Raw genomic sequence first — 18932 nt, forward strand, 5'->3', positions numbered from 1 at the left:
ATATTCTTATATTAGTTTCTTTATGAATAACTTTATCACTGACGTACTTCCTTGAAGATGTCTGTTCCTCTATGGATGCTAGCTCACTAGTTTTCAGCTGAAATTTACTAGAGGTAAGAACTGAGGAGGTTCAAGAGAAAAATAATGCTTCCTCTTAATTGAGGCATATTCTGCTTTAATAATATATCCAGGACCAGATGGCTTCACAGGTGAACTCTACCAAACATTTATTTATTTATTTATTTATTTATTTATTTATTTATAATTGTGTTTATTTTTACTTGTTGACAGTTTTGCTTTATTTATTTATGGCTGTGTTGGGTCTTCGTTTCTGTGCGAGGGCTTTCTCTAGTTGTGGCAAGCGGGGGCCACTCTTCATCGCGGTGCGCGGGCCTCTCACTCTCGCGGCCTCTCTTGTTGCAGAGCACAGGCTCCAGATGCGCAGGCTCAGTAGTTGTGGCTCACGGGCCCAGTTGCTCCGTGGCATGTGGGATCTTCCCAGACCAGGGCTCGAACCCGTGTTCCCTGCATTAGCAGGCAGATTCTCAACCACTGCGCCACCAGGGAAGCCCTACCAAACATTTAGAGAAGAGTTAATACCTATCTTTCTCAAACTGTTCCAAAATTTGAAGAGGAAGGAATGCTTCCAACCTCATTTGAGGTCAGCATTACCCTGATACCAAAATCAGAAAAAGACACTACAAAAAAAGGAAGTTACACCCCAATTTCCCAGATGAACATAGATGCAAAAATCTTTAATAAAATATTAATAAACCAAATTCAACAATACATTAAAAGGATCATACACCATGATCAAGTGGAATTTATTACAGGGATGCAAGGATGGTTCAGCTTCCACAAATCAATCAATGTGATACACGCCTTAACAAAATGAGGCTAAAAAATCATATGATCATCTCAATAGATGCAGAAACAGCATTTGACAAAATTCAACACCTACTTGTGGTAAAAACTCTGAACAGAGTAGGTATAGAGGGACTATACCTCAACATGATAAAGTCCATATATGGCAGGCCCACAGCGAATATACTTAAAGCTGAAAAGCTGGAACCTTTTCCTCTAAAATCAGGGGCATGGTGAGAATACCCAGTCTGATCACTTTTTCAACAGTCCTGGAAGTCCTAGCCATAGCAGTTAGGCAAGAAAAAGAAATTAAAAGTGTTCAGATTGGAAAGGAAGAAGTAAACTGTCTCTTTTTGCAGGTGACTTATTACGTATAGAAAACTATAAAGACTGCATTAAAAAACTGTTAGAAATAATAAACAAATTTAGTAAAGTTGCAGGATCCAAAATCAATATACAGAAATCTGTGTGCTTGTATATACTGATAACTATCAGAAAGAGAAATTAATAAAATAGTTCCATTTATGATTGCATCAAAAAGAGTAAAATACCTAGGAATAAATTTAACCAAGGAAGTGAAAGAGCTGTACACTGAAAACTATAAGACATTGATGAAAGAAATTGAGGAAGGCACAAAGAAATGGAAAGATATTCCGTGCTCGTGGATTAGAAGAATTAATATTGTTAAAATGTCCATACTACCCAAAGCAATCTACAGGTTCAGTGCAATCTCTATCAAAATTCCAGTGGCATTTTTCACAGAAGTAGAATAAAACAATCCTAAAATATGTATGGAACCACAAAGACCCAAGTAGCCAAAGCATTCTTGAGAAAGAACATTAAAACTGGAGCTTCCTGATTTTTAAACTGTATTACAGAGCTGTAATAATCAAAACAGTATAGTATTGGCTTAAAAACAGACACAGAGATCAGTGAAACAAAAGAGAGCCCCCAAATAAACTTGTGCATATTGTGATCGATTAAGGCAAAGGAGCTAAGAATAGACAATGGGGAAAGGACCATCTCTTCAATAAATGGTGGTGGGAAAACTGGGCAACTATCTTACACCATACACAAAAATCAACTCAAAATGGGTTAAGGACTTGAACATAAGACCCCAAATCATAAAACTCATAGAAGAAAACATACAGGGTAAGCTCCTTGGACTCAGTCTTGGCGATGATATTTTAGATTTGACACTAAAAACAAAGAAAACAAAATCAGATATAACAAGTGGGACTATATCAAACTACAAAGCTTTCTGCATAGCAAAGGAAACCAACAAAATGAAAAGTCAACTTACAGAATAGGAGAAAGTAATGTGCAAATTTTATATCTAATAAGGGATTGATAGCCAAAATATATAAAGAACTCATATAACTCAGTAGCAAAAAACAGACAAACCAATCTGGTTAAAAGTCAGCCAGAGGGACTGAATACACATTTTTCCAAAGAAGACAGAGATATGGCCAAAGGTACATGAAAAAGTGCTCAACGTCACTAATCATCAGGGAAGTGCAAAGCAAAACCACAGTGAGATACCACCTCATACTTGTTAGAATGGCTATCATTAAAAAAAACAACAACAAGCATTAACAAGTATTAGCAGGGATGTAGAGAAATGGAAAACCCCTGTTGGTGGGAATATAAATTGGTATAGCCACCGTGGAAAACAGTATGGAGGTTCCTCAAAATATTAAAAATAGAACTGCCATATGATCCAGCAAACCCACTTCTGTGTGTATATCCAAAGGAAACAAAATTACCATCTCAAAGAGATACAGGCATGTTCATTGCAGCATTATTCACAATAGCCAAGACATGGAAACAACCTAAATGTATGTCAATGGATGAATAAAGATGATGTGGTAAATGCATACATTGAAATACTATTTGGCTGTAAAAAAAGAAGCAAATCCTGCCATTTGCAGCAATATGGATGGACCTTGAGGGCATTATGCTAAATGAAATAAGTCAGAGAAAGACAAATAATTCATAATCTCACTTATATGTGGAATCTACAAAAACCAAATTGATAGAAACAGAATAGATTGGTTGTTGCCAGAGGTAGACAAGTGGGGGGTGGAGGAAATGAGTAAAGGTGGTCAAATGGTACAAACTTCTAGTTATAAGATAGTTCTGGGGATGCAAGCTTAAAAGTCTCATCACAAGAAAAAAATTTTAACTATGTGAGGTGATGGATGTTAACTTATTGTAGTAATCATTCCTATATTATATGTCATATCATTTTGTTCTACATCTTAAACTAATATAATGTTATATGTCAATTACATAATAAAACTGGGGGAAAAATAATTATCACCCAGAACAGTAGTCTTCAAACCGTATATGTACACTCTTGAGGTTCTGTAGTAGTGCTTCACGGGTTCTGCTTAAATTTGGTTTGGATGCCATGGTTGTTGAGGCCCAAGTTATACACTAATTTACATACCCCAGTTTCAAAATAGCCTTATAATTGTATTGAATGGATTTTTAATAAGTTATAAATTAGAATTGAAACTAAGTGTTTGACCTGATAATTCCCTAAAGAAGAGAATTAAATACATGAACGGGAAAGTAGACAGCAAGATTAGGCTAATTTGTTTGTAATTAGTAATGAAAATTGTTACTGAAAAGTTTAGGGTAGACTGTTCTTACCCTTCATGTTAGTTACCAATGACATGTTACAATAGTAATTAGGTTAACTTTAGTGTAATCTTAAGAAAATTAAGCAATGTGAAATAATAATCTCCATTTAGCTCTTGCATTATACAAAAGTCATGGTATGCTCCAATAAGAACACACAATAAATTACTATAATTTCATATTATAAAAACTACTTTGGTGTCCATGGCAAGGAATAAATAGTTCCTAAAATATTTCTCTAAAATGAAAAGTGAAGAATATAAAGAAATTGATCGTTCTTTAGAGCCACGTACTTCGATGTTCATGGATGTTTATGTTTCAGGTTTTGGTTGTTTTCTGATTTACTGTGGTGAGAAATTAGGAAGTAACGTTTTGTAATTTGTTTCACTCTTGTGTTTTCCGTTGTCAAGAATTACGACGTTACAGTTTATTTTATAATCATAATTCCCGCTGTTTTATCACACACACACTCTGTCCTTATTCATAGCTTCTCTATTCCCAGGTTTTAAAATTTTGATGTCTCTTGGTTGAATAGACCTCATCATCAAGTAGTTTTTGTTTTTATATTTTCTGTAAGAGCTCATGGATATTGTATTCTGTGGTATCTTATTTTTGGACCATTTCTTTTTTTTATTTAGTTGAAGGGTAGATTAGCTAGTTATAAAATTCTCAATTTATGCTTTTTCCTTTCAATATTGTAGATATTACTCCACTGTCTTCTAGCGTTGAGTGAAAGTCTTGAATTGAGCTCCTCTCTGCTTACATTCCATCCCCCCATTACACTTTCCACCACCATAGTCCATTCTCTTCTGCCTGGATGCCTATAGGATTCAATTCATTATCCCTGAAATTCATGCTAACTTTCCTAGGCTAAATCTCTTGATTCTTTTTGCTAGGGCATTATGTGAATGTATACTTTTAGTTTTGAAATTCGGATTTTTATTTCATTTATATCTTTCATTGCATCTTTGCATGTTTTATTTCTGTGTGTTTTTCTGTCAGTAAATTTTTGTGCAGTGTGTTTTGCTACTAAAATGGATATCCTTCATCTGCCTTTATCAGCTTTTTTCTGATTGTAATTTTGTCTTTGCATTTAGTTTTAAGTTATTTCCTTTTACCTATCCTTCCTTCATTCAACAAATACTTAATGAGCCTGGCTGCATAGCAGGTACCATTCTAGGTGCTGTGGTAGAGCAGTGAATAAAATAAATGAAGTCCCAGCCGTTATGGAGTTTATGTTTTAATGGGGGAGATAGTAGCAAGTTAATATATAGTTTGTCATGTGTTGATAATTGCTATGGAAAAATTAAAGGAATGATATGTTGGGTGGGGATCAGTTGCTATTTTGTGTTGGGTTATCAGGAAAGGATCCAGTGACATTCGAGGAGATAAGCAAATATGGAAGCAGCCTTGCATATGGTGCAGATGTTTAGTGGAAATTAAGAGATTAGCAAGAACAAACACCGTGAGGTGTAGCATGTTTGGAGGCAAGTGAAAAAAGCAGTAGGAGGTAAAGCAGAGGTTGGGGGTGTTCCAGGTAAAGACTTTCTTTGGCCCTTAAAGTGATGTGGAAAACCAATGGGGAGTTTTAGGTGGAGGGACAGAGGCTGACCTAGTTTTTTAAAGGTTCACTCTGGCTGTGGCTTCAGATTCTTGACTGTGTTGTAAGACATGTCTACTCTGCTTTTTGTTGTTTCTAGGGTTTTATCTTTGATTGCTTTATTTTCCTTTTCTCTTTCCTGATCTGCCAGCTCTCATCTTTTTGCATTGTTTTACCTCTTTCTTGGAGCTTTTCTTTGAGGTCTCTGTTCAGAACTTAATTTCTCTGAAGTTGTGTATAAAGAGTAGTTCACAAATTCTTCCTCTCCTTTCCTGGGATAATTTCTTTCAAATATATTTACCTATTAACTGTATTTTGCTCAGTTTACTCTTCTTTTTTATATTTTTGCTCTAGTCCTGTGCTGAATCCTTTAAGTTTTGTTTTTTGTTTTTTTGTTTTTTTTTGGCCACACCATGCAGCTTGTGGAATATTAGTTCCCCTACCAGGGATTGAACCCGGGCTGTTAGCAGTGAAAGCGTGGAGTCCTAACCACTGGACTGCCATTATATATCACTGAGGAATATGCTTTTTCCAGAACATCTGTTTGGAGTAGGGAGGGGCAAAAAACACCTCATAGATTAACTGTGTGGTGTCCTTTACTCATAGAACTACCTGTTAGATCTATGGGAAAGAACTACAAGACAGAGCTGCCAAGTAAACTATGAAAAACCTAACAAACTTTTTATCTTAAGTATTGGCATATCCCAATGATCTGTACTGTTCTAGGGTGTGATGGCTTAGGAGTGAATATGATTTGAACCTAATACATTTTTAGAGGGTGTCAAATTCAGAACCAGGCAGATCCGTCGCCTGACCCTAAACACGGTCCTAAAGTAAATCGCTTGAGGAAATTGGATACCAAAGATTACAGGTGGGGAATTTTGAAGTGTGTCCATATTTCATTGGAGATCAAAGAAGCCTAACTAAAAGAATTGTGGGCTGACTCACATGATAGCTTCTTTTTGAAAGGGCTGTTTTATCTTGAAGATTATGAGTTTGGAGGAACTAAGGTGATTGGCAGTGGAAAGAATCAGAACATTCGAAATTCCTTAAAAATTTATTGACTTAAATAACTTTGTGTTACACATAATTTAAAAAAAAACCTTTAAAAAATAAATAATGAAGATTCTTGCTTGATCTCTCCTGTAGCACAGCCTTACCTTGTTCTTCTGTGTTATAAAGGGAGATTCTCCTGTGGATGACCTCTAGATCATCTAAAAGGATGTTAGATAGGGATTCTAGGACACAAACAGTGGAGAGAAGGGGGCAAAAGGACATGCACACAAACACGCTCTTTTAGTCGAATTGGTAGCCTTCCTGAAGAAACTTCACTTGATGTCCATGATGCATTTTTAAGATTCATGGATGAGGGGTATAACTTTTAACATGTTATATGTAATCAAACAAGTGAATCCTTCCGTAGAATCTATATAGTAACACTAGAGTCTAGTAGAATTACTCTTACAATTATTATTGAATGGAGCGAAGTAATTGGAAGCAGTTAGTGCTTGCTATATCTCAAGTACTGTGTTAAATTTAGCTTTTTCATTTATGACCTCATTTTATCCTCAACTCTGAAGGTATTATAATAGATAAAGGAAGCGAAAGCATTTAGAGATGTGATAACTGGCTGAAAGTTATACTGCTAATAAAAGCTAGAGCCAGCATAGTAAGTCAGACCCAGGCTATCTGACTGTGGAGTTCAGGCTATCTGACTCAACTCTGCTGCAGTCTGAACTGTGCTCCCCTCTACACTCTACCCACCCCCATCTACTTAGCATTTAGTAAAATTTGTATAGAAAATAACTTTTGTTGAAGAACTTCTGTTTTAAGGACTAAATTTACTGGCTGTCTAAATATAGATATTTTTATGGGAGCTATTCATGAAATGCTTATATTTTTCAAACATAGGTTTACCAGTAGTACCTCAGGCTGTTTCTAGCATGTGTTAGGTGGTTAAATAATGTGTTGTATTATATCATTTAATTGGCCTTTTATAGAAAATAAAGTTCTTAATAAGGAAATATGTATACTGTGTTTCTGGTAATAAGAATTAGACCTAAAGTGTGTGACCTTTGAAAGACTGCAGTGTTGGTATATAGGTTTACTAGGGCTGCCATCACAAATTACTACAAGATGAGTGACTTAAACAACAAAATTTATTTTCTCACAGTTCTGGAAGCTGGAAGTACAAGATCAAGGTGTTGGCAGAGTCAGTTTCTTCTGAAAGCTGTGAGAGAAGGATCTGTTCTAGGACTTTCTCCTTGGCTTGTAGATGACCGCCTTCTTATGTCTTCCATCGGTACATGTCTATGTCCAAATTTCTAATGCTTATAAGGATCCAGTCATGTTGCATTAGGGCCCATGCTAAAAAAAAAAAACACCTCATTTTAACTTAATTACCTGTGTGAAGACCCTGAAGTGCTGGGGTTAGGACTTCAGCATATGAATTTGGTGGTGGGGACACAGTTCAACCCACAATATCTATATATCCATAGCACCCTCTTAAATGATACAGTGCACTAGCTTGGTGGTAGGGGGGGGGTGGTCTAGCATCACAGGTGGAAAAGTGGAAATGTACTTGCTTTTTGCTCATTCTTCTCCCAACCTGAAAACGGAATCTGAAGCTTTTGCCACTGCTTTTGGTAGACAGCCAAAGGAAAGCATTATATCCAGTTTGGGAAGAGTGCTAAAAGTACTTGGCGCCTGGCCCAGTTCACTGTATAGGGACTATCTCCTCTGTGGCTTAGGAGCAGAGAAAAAAACTATGCTCTGCAAACAGAAGTTTTAGAAAATTATTAGTGGAACTATAATTATTACAAGCACATAGGAAAATAGAAATAATTTTAATAGCATCAAATCTCAGGTACTTCACCCAAATCAGAGGCTGATAGACTTTTTACGTGAAGGGTCATACAGACACACTGGCAACTACTCATCTCTACTCCAGTGATGCGAAAGCTACTTATTTAACACGTAAGTGAATAGGTGTAGCTATGTTGCAGTAAAACTTTATTTATAAAATAGGTGGCTGGCAGTCTGTGGGCTGTAATTTGAAGATCCCTGGCATTGATTATAAAGATATTATCTTACCTATTTAATGTTAAAATAAGGCAAGGTATTTAATAAGCATGAAATAACTTATTCTGAGTATTTCAAAATAGGGTAGAATATTATCACTGGAAATGGATTGTAGAGATCATTTACCACAGCTTTTATTTTACTGATAGCTGAGGTTCAAAAATCAAAGAATTGGCAGATCTTGGTGAGTGATCAGATTAGGGAGAAAGCAGGTGAATTAGTCTTTTTGCGGAATGAGACCTAGAGTCACATGGGACACTTGTGATTTGGTGCCTGACTGTAGAGCTCAGAAGCAGGTGCTCCCTGTGTTGTTTTAACCTGGGGCCTAGCCTCCCTTGAGAGAGAGCAGAGACACGCATGGGCGTGCACACACAAGGATTATTATTACCAAAATGAAGGCGTAGGCATATGAGGAGCAGTCCCAGGTCACACAGCCTGCTGGTTACAGAGCCATTATTAGATCACAGGTCTTACTCCTGGGCTCCATCTGCTGACCCCTGACTGCCTCCTCATATGTCCAGACCTCTCTTCAGCTGCATTGCTGGCTAGAGCCCAGGCTAGACTGATAAAAGTGAACCAGATATTTTATTTTTTAAAATTACTTTCTGTTTTATCTCTAAATGTAGCAGACATTTATCTAATTTTGGAAGAAATTTTACCTTAAATATGTTTTTTCTTTTAAAAAACTATTGTTTCAGTATATATTTTATATGTGTGAATTAGTAAATGAAAAGATTGGGTGAAAGGAAGAAGGTTATCTGGATTTTTCTGTATAATCTAACTGTGGTATCAAATGGATACAACCAAGCTGTTTGGATGACCCTGCAGTTGATTTTTGCTTGCTTGTTTTCTTTTTGCTTTTAACGTATTGGAAATCTGATCACATCTCTGTTAGGGAAAGGTGAATCCAAATTCAGATATTTGATGTGACGTAGGTTCTGGCTACTTGTTCTTCTTAAGGGAAAGCTCAGTTGATGTACGTTTGATGGATTTGTGGGGGAAAGGGGGTCTAGTAAAGACAGTCTTTGATTTATACAGTTGGGCATAACAACCTTGGGTTTTTCTAAATATGCTGCTAGCACTCAGGAGGCTTTCTTTGGGTGTCAATTTGCAGTGGTCATCAGTTGACATCATCCTCAAATTGCTGTCTTGTCGTCATCTTCCACAGCAGTGCTTCTCCTACCACAGGGTCTCCCGGTAGCCTGACTGCAGCAATTGAGATGGCGCTGCTATTTTATGTTCTTTGCCGTTTAGTGATTAGGAAATAGTAAAGAAATTAATCTTTTCTTGTGACTTAAGATCATCCTTTGGAATCACAAATATTATACTCTGCCAGGTAGAGAGCCTGTGATGATGCCACTGGAGCTGTTACATTTGGTTTTATTTCTCTCTAGGAGGACTATTTTGTGTTTTCAGTGGATAGGATTTCTTTCTTTTCCTGCCCTCCCTCCCTCCCTCTTCCCTTCTCTCCCTCCACATCTTCCCCTTTCCCACTCTCTCCCCTTCCCCCTAGGTCTGTTCCCCTCCCTCTCTTCCTCCTCTCTATCTCCCTCCATCCCCCGCCTCTCTCTCCCTCTCCACTCCCCATCTCCTTCTCTCTCTCCCTCCCCTCTCCTTCTCTTTTTCCTGTCTTCATCTTCTTTGTGGCTAGTTTTCAGCGGTTGGATTCGTTACTTTACTCTGGAAATGTCTTTTCCATTACTGGAATTACTTTGTAGTGTGTATATGAATATGTAGCTAATTTTGGAGCTCTGTGTGGAACAGAAGTCTGGTTACCTTCAGAGAGCTCACATGAGATGAGCTCTGGTAGCCTGGACGTCTGATGTGCACTGCCATGTTTATTGTTCTTAAGCCATTTTTCATTGTGCAGCCAACTGCTGCTCTTACAATGGACCTTGCTATGCCATGTTTGTCTGTCAGTATATAAAGCACATACTGATTTACCCATGTGGGCAGGGGAGATATTTGTTGTATTGTGCCCTTAGAGATAGCTCAACCATTACTCACATACTTGACCTTTAATTTCCAAGGAATTAAAATATCTGATTAGTGTTACTAGAAGATGACTTAACACGAGTGTCTTCTGAGATAGGATATGATTAGATGTCTAAAGTCCCATTGTGCTGATCTTCCTGCAGTTAAGTATCTTTAGAATCTTTAAAAAGAGCAAGCCAAATTTTTTATCAAGTTGTCTACTAGTTGCAAGTGGCAGCATGATGTGTCCTTGTTAAGCCACTAGTGGATTATTTGTTATAGTCACTCATGTTTTTGATAAAATTAACTTTGATTTTTTTATTAAAGGAGAAAGACGATTTAATTAATTAGTTAATTATTGTAACTTAAAATGGAAGAATGAAGCAAGCAGGGTTTTTTACTTTGGGCTGCCAAATGCACCATAAATATTAGATTTTCTTCCTTCAGTTGTATATCTGATAACCCATTTCCAAAAGAAAGACAGACTATCTTCACCCTCTTCCTGCTTTCCAATTTTTTCTTTGCACTTGAAGCCAAATTCTTGGAGTGTTTTTTCATGACCACTCCTTTCATTTCCTCTTCAGTACATTTCACTTTTTGAATATGTAGTATTTCAGTTTCATTTCCGAATTAAAATATACACACCTTTAAAGGTATACAGCTTACAGCGCAGTTGCCTTTCTACCCTAGTTCCCCATCACATCATCCAATTCTCATTGCCCCCCACCACCAATGCAAACACATAGGCAACCGCTGTTCTTAATGTCTTAGCTTTCCTCCAGGAAAGCTGTTTCCTTTTGCAAATGTAAATATAGATACTTAACTCTTCCTTTTTCTATGTAAAAGTAAAGAATATTATTCATACAGCTCTTACTTATTGCTGTTTTTACTTTTTTTTTTTTTGGCGGTATGCGGGCATCTCACTGTTGTGGCCTCTCCCGGTGTGGGACACAGGCTCCCGACGCGCAGGCTCAGTGGCCATGGCTCACAGGCCTAGCCGCTCCACGACATGTGGGATCTTTCCGGGACCAGGGCACAAACCCGTGTCCCCTGCATCTGCAGGCAGACTCTCAACCACTGCGCCACCAGGGAAGCCCTATTTTTACTTTTTATTTCTCAGATCTTTATCAGCACGTAGAAATCATCTTCATTTTTTGTGACAGCCACATTCTATTTCCTTGTCGGTTAATGCCTTGAATCAGACTTCTGACCCTTCCCATTTGTTGGAGGCCCATTTTCAGGCCTCATTCTTCTCTACTTCTGTCTTTCCAGGGTACTTGTGTCTTTTGAGTGTCTGTGTCACTACCCTTCAGGCCTTAATGCCAGGACCTGCCCTCCTACTGTGCACATAAATACAAAATCATAGAATGAGGTACAGGGATTATAGAAAACCATTGAAGTTCCAAGTGATAAATGGGGAGAAGGAAGGAACCTCTTCACTGTCTCTAGGGCTCCAAGTTTCCGACCCGTGAACATTTCAAGTGTTTGTGCTCTTACCCAAAACAGATGCTGACTTTATTGAGGTCAGAAAAGCTTCTTTTCACCATTTTGGTCTCCACAGAACCTGGCCAGTAGTTGTTCATATGTTTATTACATTAATATACCACTGTCTCTGGCTGGGGTTTTTTTTTTTTTTAATTGGCTGTGTTAGGTCTTCATTGCTGCACGTGGGCTTTCGCTAGTTGTGACGAGTGGGGCTACTCTTTGTTGTGGTGTGCAGGCTTCCCATTGTGGTGGCTTCTCTTGTTGCGGAGCATGGGCTCTAGGCACGCGGGCTCAGTAGTTGTGGCTCGTGGGCTCCAGAGCGCAGGCTCAGTAGTTGTGGCGCACGGGCTTAGTTGCACTGCGGCATGTGGCATCTTCCCAGACCAGGGCTCGAACCCGTGTCCCCTGCATTGGCAGGCGGATTCTTAACCACTCTGCCACCAGGGAAGTCCCTCTGTCTGCTGCTTTATTTTGCTGACTCCCTTTCTTTCTCCCACAGCTTTAAGCAATCTTGAAAGCTCTCCTGCTGGTTCATGATCACTGGCCCCACACAGAGTTCAGCTTCAACTGCTGCACTTGTGGATGATTTCCTACACCTGCCTTTCATTCATTTTCTCTCACATTCAGACTTACAAAATCTACCTCTAATGTATCCGTGCTACATGTACTAGGTACCTTGGTTTGTATGTTAATCTCTTTTGTTGGTTTTTTTGTTTGTTTGTTTGTATTTTGATTGCACCGTGCTGCATGTGAGATATCAGTTCCCTGACCAGTGGTCAGTTCCCTGACCAGTGGTTGAACCCGTGCCCCCTGCGTTGGAAGCTCAGAGTGCTAATCACTGGACCACTAAGGAACTCCCCTGTTAATTTTTGTAACAAGATATTAGGAGATCTGGTTTATAGATGAAGAAATGTAGGTTCAGAGGGATCATACAGCTAGTTAGGGACCTGTAGCTAGAGGTTATTCAGGCTGTAACTTGGAGTCACTGCACTTGATTATTACTTAGAACCTCACACTCAAAACAGAATGTAAACATTAGGATGTCTGAGTTCTATCCTTGGTTCTGCTGTAGTTGACTCTGGCGGTGAGCTGCTTGCTTGTACCAGCATTTCATCATCTAGAAAGTATGGAGGTTGGACTAGGTTCCTAAAGCCTCTTCTCACTTAGCTAGTTATTATTCTAGATGTAAATCTAGGATTGCTCATAGTGCAGGACCTGTTGCAAGTTCCTCTAGTCCTGAGAGTCAAGGTGGTTTCTCTCTACGTAGAGTGATCCCACGGTGTGCTGCTTCTGTTTGGTGGGGATTTAAGCACCAAATCAGTGGATTTTACGTAGGTGATAGATTTTTTCCCCCTCAAATTACATAATACACTTATTGTCTTACTAAATGGTATTTCCATTCTATTAAGGAAAATTTGTGTCTATTGACTTAATGATTTTTAAACAAAAAATACATAGTTGATTTATTTTAATTATTACTACTTTAGAACTTTAGGTATAACATGGAAAGACATGTGGGTTGGTTCATTTCCTTTCTCAATATTTTCCCCTAAGTTTATAGCCATTGTATCCATTTATAAAATAACTTTATAGTACTAAAGCATTTTTAATCATTACTGGAGAACTATTTTGAAATTACTGTATTGCATTATAACATGATACATTCATTAGTAAAGAATTATAATGAAGACTTTTTAATGGTCTGCGTTTTATGTTTTAGTATTCTTATTCATGTATTTAAGTATTTGAGGTTTTTAACAAATTCTACGTTGGGGTCTGATTTTCATTTTGGATGTGCTCTGTATAAAGGTGGCTTTTCTAGACTATATATAAAATGATGTTTCTTTGATTTTTAATAAAAAGAGCTAATACCTTACTGGATAATTACATCAATTAAAAAGGATAGTTTTGTGATTTAAGGGTGATTTATTAGCAGAAAGTATAAAAATGAAGTACTACATTTTCAGTTATTTATCCAATTTGGACTATATGTAACTAGTGTTTCAGGACATTTACTTAAAATATTTTATGCAAAATATTTCAATTTATTTTTTTCTTCTTGTTGCAGGAGCTAGAGTTAATGCCAAAGACAACAAATGGTTGACACCTTTACACAGAGCAGTTGCATCTTGTAGTGAGGTATGAAATTTCTCTTAGTAAATATTTTGTATATAAAATCATTAAGTAGGCCTGCCTATGAGTCCATATTCAAATTCTGTATTTTCAAAAAAGGAAGAAGCAACTGAAAATACCTAGACTGGTCACTTTACTTTGGAATTTGTTCAAACCAAGTTAATTGTTCCATTTTCCTTTTGGAAAGGAAGGCCTCTTGGAGAGTCTGAAGTGGCAGAGAATAGAAAACCCTCCTTCCATACTTCTTACAAGAGAGCAGTTGTTTTTCTATCATACAAATTCCTCCTTAAGGCTTTTCTCTGCTGACAGGTTCACAGTAGCCTAATAGATGTGTTGCAGAGGTTCTGCTGGTTGTGCTCAAGAAATAATCTCAGCAGTGTGTAATGACTAAATGAAATATTGTTTAGGTAAACACTGAAATTAGTTTCAGAAACATTACTTGATCTCACATGTTGCCAGTTCTAAATACAATCTTAAAATATGTTAGGTGTCTTATAAGGAAGAACAGTTCCTTTTTATTTACAATCCTGTGTATTGTTTGACCTTCAAGATAACTGACATTTTGGGAGAAAGTTCATTTTTATATTTGTCATATCTTCTAGTCCTCATAACATCCTTGTAGGATAGATATTTTAAGGAACTGTGTAGTTAATAATTTGCCAGAAACCACTCAGCTGTTGAGTAGCAGAGATGACACAAATACCTGGACCCTCTTTTTTTCTGTCATTTTACTGCCTTTCTGAAATGGATTAGGTACTTTTTACAAATGCATTGTGCCCAAAGCACCCCTTTTACCTATCTTATGATAGTTGAAAACATTTTTTAAATAAAGGGTGGGACTGTATAAATTAATGTTTTCTTCAGTTATTCAAATTGTGGGAGACAAGGGAGGGTGGCTACTGCTGCTTCTCCCCATCATGGGGCCAGATAGTTCTGGAGAGAGAAGGGGAACACATGGCTTGGGAGGATGTTTCCCCAGGAGAAACTGGGGGCGCTCCTTTCTGTTCATTCTTCTTTGTATTCCTCATTTCGAAGTACACCTTGAACCCAAAACGAGAGTTGGATAGTGAAGAGGAGTGGAGGAGAAGGTGGCTGGAAGGGAGGGACTGTAAATGCTGCGGTGTGACAGAGGCGGTCTGTTGACCATAAGCCTCTGTATCGGGAGGGGACGGTGGTCCTTGGTGGCTACAGCTGGTGAACTGTGGAACTTGGATCAGGAGACACTGGCTTCAGATATCACCTGCCACTTTCTAGCTGTGTGATCTTGGGCAAATCTGGGAATTCTGAAAACTAAGACCTATTAACCAAAATACTTTGAACTCTGAAATTCATGGTAATGTTTTTAAGTTAGTGGTTAGCCCTCTTGCAGTGAAGTTTCTTTAAATAAAGGCGGTTAAGGAAGATAAACATTGCATCATGGCAACCTATTGATAAATTAGTCATACCTATTTTTTGGTATGACTCTTGGAAGTGGAGTTTTATCAAATTAAATCATCAGAAAGAACACTTTGTATATTTGTAGAGATTGTAAAACAGGCCAAAGATTCTTTAAAAAAATAATTAATGTTAAAGGCAGATTGCAGGTTCCACCCAGAGACCTAACTGCTGATTTTCTAAAACTATGTACGTGGCTTGAACTTACAGGCAAGCTGTAGGTTAGAAAGCAACAGATCCTAATAAGTTTAAGTTTAAGCTTTTCAACCTAAAAAAGGTTTAGGCTTTTCATCCTAAAAACTACTAGGCTATGTAGTATTACTACTCTTCTGCAGGATTATGGGAAACAGCTATAAAATGTAACCATTCCATACAAATATAACTTCTGTAAACCCTGAGCCCTAAGGATTATTTTTCTTTTAAAAGGAAAATGCCATGATTAGGAAAACTGCTAGGAAACCTAGTCAAGATTATCAGTTTCACTGGTGTTCTTTTAATTATTCCTGTCATATCCTAAGAGCAAAAGAAAGCTATACTTACATTACTTACTTCATTTAATAGAAAACATAACCGCAAAGGGGTATATAAAAAGGCAAAATTTTAGGTAGCTTTTGGTTTATGTTTTTGAGATACCATGAGAGAAGTAAGCTCTACAGAAGATGATTAGAGTGACTATTTTCTCACTTCTCCCAAGGACAGAGATGACTAGCATCACTGAAGATGCATAGTAAGGAAGTTAACTCCTCACAGACAGTGGATGTCTTAAGGCTTAATTCCCTCACTGAACTTGGGTTTAGAAAGACTGCTTCGGGTTAACTATATACCAAGTTCCCCAGCTCTCCTTCCGTGACATGGTTTCCATGCACCTGGTCGTATTGCTTGGCTGCCTCATCTTTTCTCCACCACTGGTTTGTGACTGTCAATCTTGAAGTGTAGCATACAATCTAGCTCTCCATAAATGCTGAGTATTCTTCTGAATAAATCAATTTCTGAATATTAGGGCTCTGTGAGTGTGTGTGTGTGTGTGTGTGTGTGTGTGTGTGTGTTATTTATTTATTTATCTATCTATCTATCCATCCTCATCACACTGGATCCTCTGAAGGAATATGCATTTATTTTTTTAACCTAACTCCAGGAATTAACATTTTAGTTCTATCAAGATAACTGAGTTTAAAATATATTATCATGTGAGGTATTAGTGGTTCACCCAAACATTGTGTTTATTTGGAATGCGTTAGCCCTTCTTTTCCCTGTGCCTGACCCTAAGCTATGAATAAATAAATACTCTTTGGATATAATTAGTTAACCCTTTGTTATCACCCCACCCCCATATTTCTTAATCTTATTTAAATCAGTGTCATAGGATATTTCTTGTTTGTTTGAAGGCAAGGCATACCTGCAGCATTTCTTACACATGAATACCCTCTAATAATGGAAAAATCAGGATCAAGGTTACTATGGTAATTCTGTCATTAGTAAAACTATATCCTTGGTCATCCCTACATTTTTTTCTAAATGCTTGTAATGTGTTGCTAATAAAATCTAGAATTTTACTAGGGTAAGACATCAGGCTCATTGGTTTGTAATTTCCAGAAATTTACCCTTTAAAAATTTTTTTTTGTTTTTGTATCTCCTGTCTTTAGAGAGTTCTTTAGTTTTCTCTAAATTTTCAAAGATCATTGCTATTGTGATATGGCACTGACGTATATTATTCTGAGTAGTAAATGATGGATGTATTAGTCAGCTCAGCTGCCATAACAAAATACCATAGACTGGGTTGCTTAAACAACAGAAATGTTTTTTCTCACAGACTGGAGGTTAGAAGTCTCAGATGAAGGTCCAGCAGGGTCAGTTTCTGATGAGGACTCTCTTCCTGGCTTGCAGATGGCTGCCTTCTCACTGTGTCTTCACATTTGGTCGGGGATGGGGGAATCTCTCTCTCCCTCTTCCTCGTCTTAGAATGCTGTCAGTCTGATCAGGTTAGGGTCTCTCCCTTATCATCTCATTTAACTTTACCACTTTGTGGTGGGGGGTGGTTAGGGCTTCGACATGAATTGTGGGGTACACAATTAAGTGTCCCCAGCAGTGGACCCAGGGTTCAAACAGTCTTAGTCGTGTTTACAGCCTTCTTTAGGTGCCATCTTACCCACCCTCAACCATAAACTGGATTTATTCTTGTTTTTCTGTGAAACGAAAGTATAGCTTTGATTTTTCTGTTCTTGCTGATGGAACATAAGTATTCCACACACTTTTCAGAAACTTAAAGGTATGCATTGTGAATTCCAGTTGGAAATAATTAAGGCAAGCCTGGCATCTGTAGTATGCTGTATTTGCCCAGTTTATCCAATTATAAATTCTTCATTTTGTTTTTAATTATTTTCTGGTACATCTATTTCCCAGGATGGTATTAGTGTTACTCCCTAAGTCACAAAATACCCTTCTTGAGGATGAAGATTGAGAATCCTGACAGTGTTTGTACTTTGTTGTCCATGATTCTGAGTATATATTCCTCTGTGTATCTTTTTCCCTATATTCCTTTTTCTTAATTGAAGTATAATTTACAGTAAAATGCACAGACTTTAAGTATATAGTGTTGAGTTTTGGCAAATGTATACACCCATGTAACCTTTCTCCCAATCTAGATTTAGAAGATTCCATCACTCCAGCAAGTTCCCTCATGTCCCTTTTCAGTCAGTCCCTCCTGTCCCCAGAGGCACCTCTCAATTCCCTGTTCTAGAATTGACTGTTCTAGAATTCTATAAAAATGGAATCATACAGTATGTACTCTTAATGTCTTGACTTCTTTTGAGATTAGTCATATTGTTGTGTACATTAGTGGTTCATTTCTTTTTATTGCCAAGTAGTGTTTCCTGTATGGATGTACAATAGTTTATCTATTTTCCTGTAGGCGGACATTTACATTTCTTGTTTTTGGCTCTTATGAATAAATAAAATAAAAAATAAAATAAATAAATAAAAACATTCTTAGTTGGGTCTTGTTAAAATTTCTCTTGGGTAAATAGCTGGATTGGAATTGTGGGGTCACAGGGCAGGCCTCCATATGTCTTAGCTACTCAGCAGGTCTATAGATTGATGGGCGTCTCTGCAGTCTTTTGCCGGCCTTGTGCTGGTTCCCATATTTCAGCAGTTCTGATTACTTTTTATTTCAAAGGCTATGTGCAAATCATGAATAATACTATTTTGCTTGGTCTTCCTTGCTACTTCGCATAGTTACAGTTACTTTAATCTTTTGAACAATCCTATGTACGTTAGGTTTTTTTGCTTCATAGCAGACTTGAGATGAGTGATGGACAGGTGCTCTTTCCCCTCTTTACTGATAAGAAAACCAAGGGTCAGTTTTACTGGACTTGAATAGTTATCCCTTGTAAATGACAGAACTGAGGTGATTTGGTTCTGGTCCTTTTCATTTCATATGTAGTTTGTTGTTCATCTGCCAAAAATAGGATTATCACTGTAAGGAGAACAATTTTGCTATTTGATTATATTGTTTAATATTGGTGGCATACTGGATTCCTTTTGATTTTGCCATGAGTCCAGTTTATGGATGTTTTGTGACATTTTTCTTGTGCTTCTGGGAGACCAATCCCTTTGAATAGTAAACTCTTAATTTGCCTTGTTAACACCAACTTTCCCACCAGGTAGCATCACAACAAAGACTTCTTCCCTCCCTCCCTCCCTCCCTCCCTCCCCTCCC

At 37.6% G+C, this 18932-nt stretch overlaps 1 protein-coding gene across 3 annotated transcripts in view; it reads left to right on the forward strand.

The window, feature by feature from the left end:
- The window catches only part of ANKRD28 (ankyrin repeat domain 28), a 124743-nt gene that overhangs the window by 45709 nt on the left and 60102 nt on the right, over positions 1-18932 (forward strand). For all 3 annotated transcript variants that reach the window (XM_007470628.1, XM_007470626.1, XM_007470627.1), the window contains exon 4: positions 13719-13789. Coding sequence is in view for 2 of the 3 variants with exons in the window: in XM_007470626.1 (XP_007470688.1) it covers positions 13719-13789 (71 nt within the window). In the remaining variant the exon portion in view is untranslated. The remainder of the gene's footprint in view (positions 1-13718; positions 13790-18932) is intronic.

The sequence above is a fragment of the Lipotes vexillifer genome, unplaced genomic scaffold (assembly GCF_000442215.2).
Source record: "Lipotes vexillifer unplaced genomic scaffold, Lipotes_vexillifer_v1.1 scaffold418, whole genome shotgun sequence".
NCBI classification, from domain to species: domain Eukaryota; kingdom Metazoa; phylum Chordata; class Mammalia; order Artiodactyla; family Lipotidae; genus Lipotes; species Lipotes vexillifer.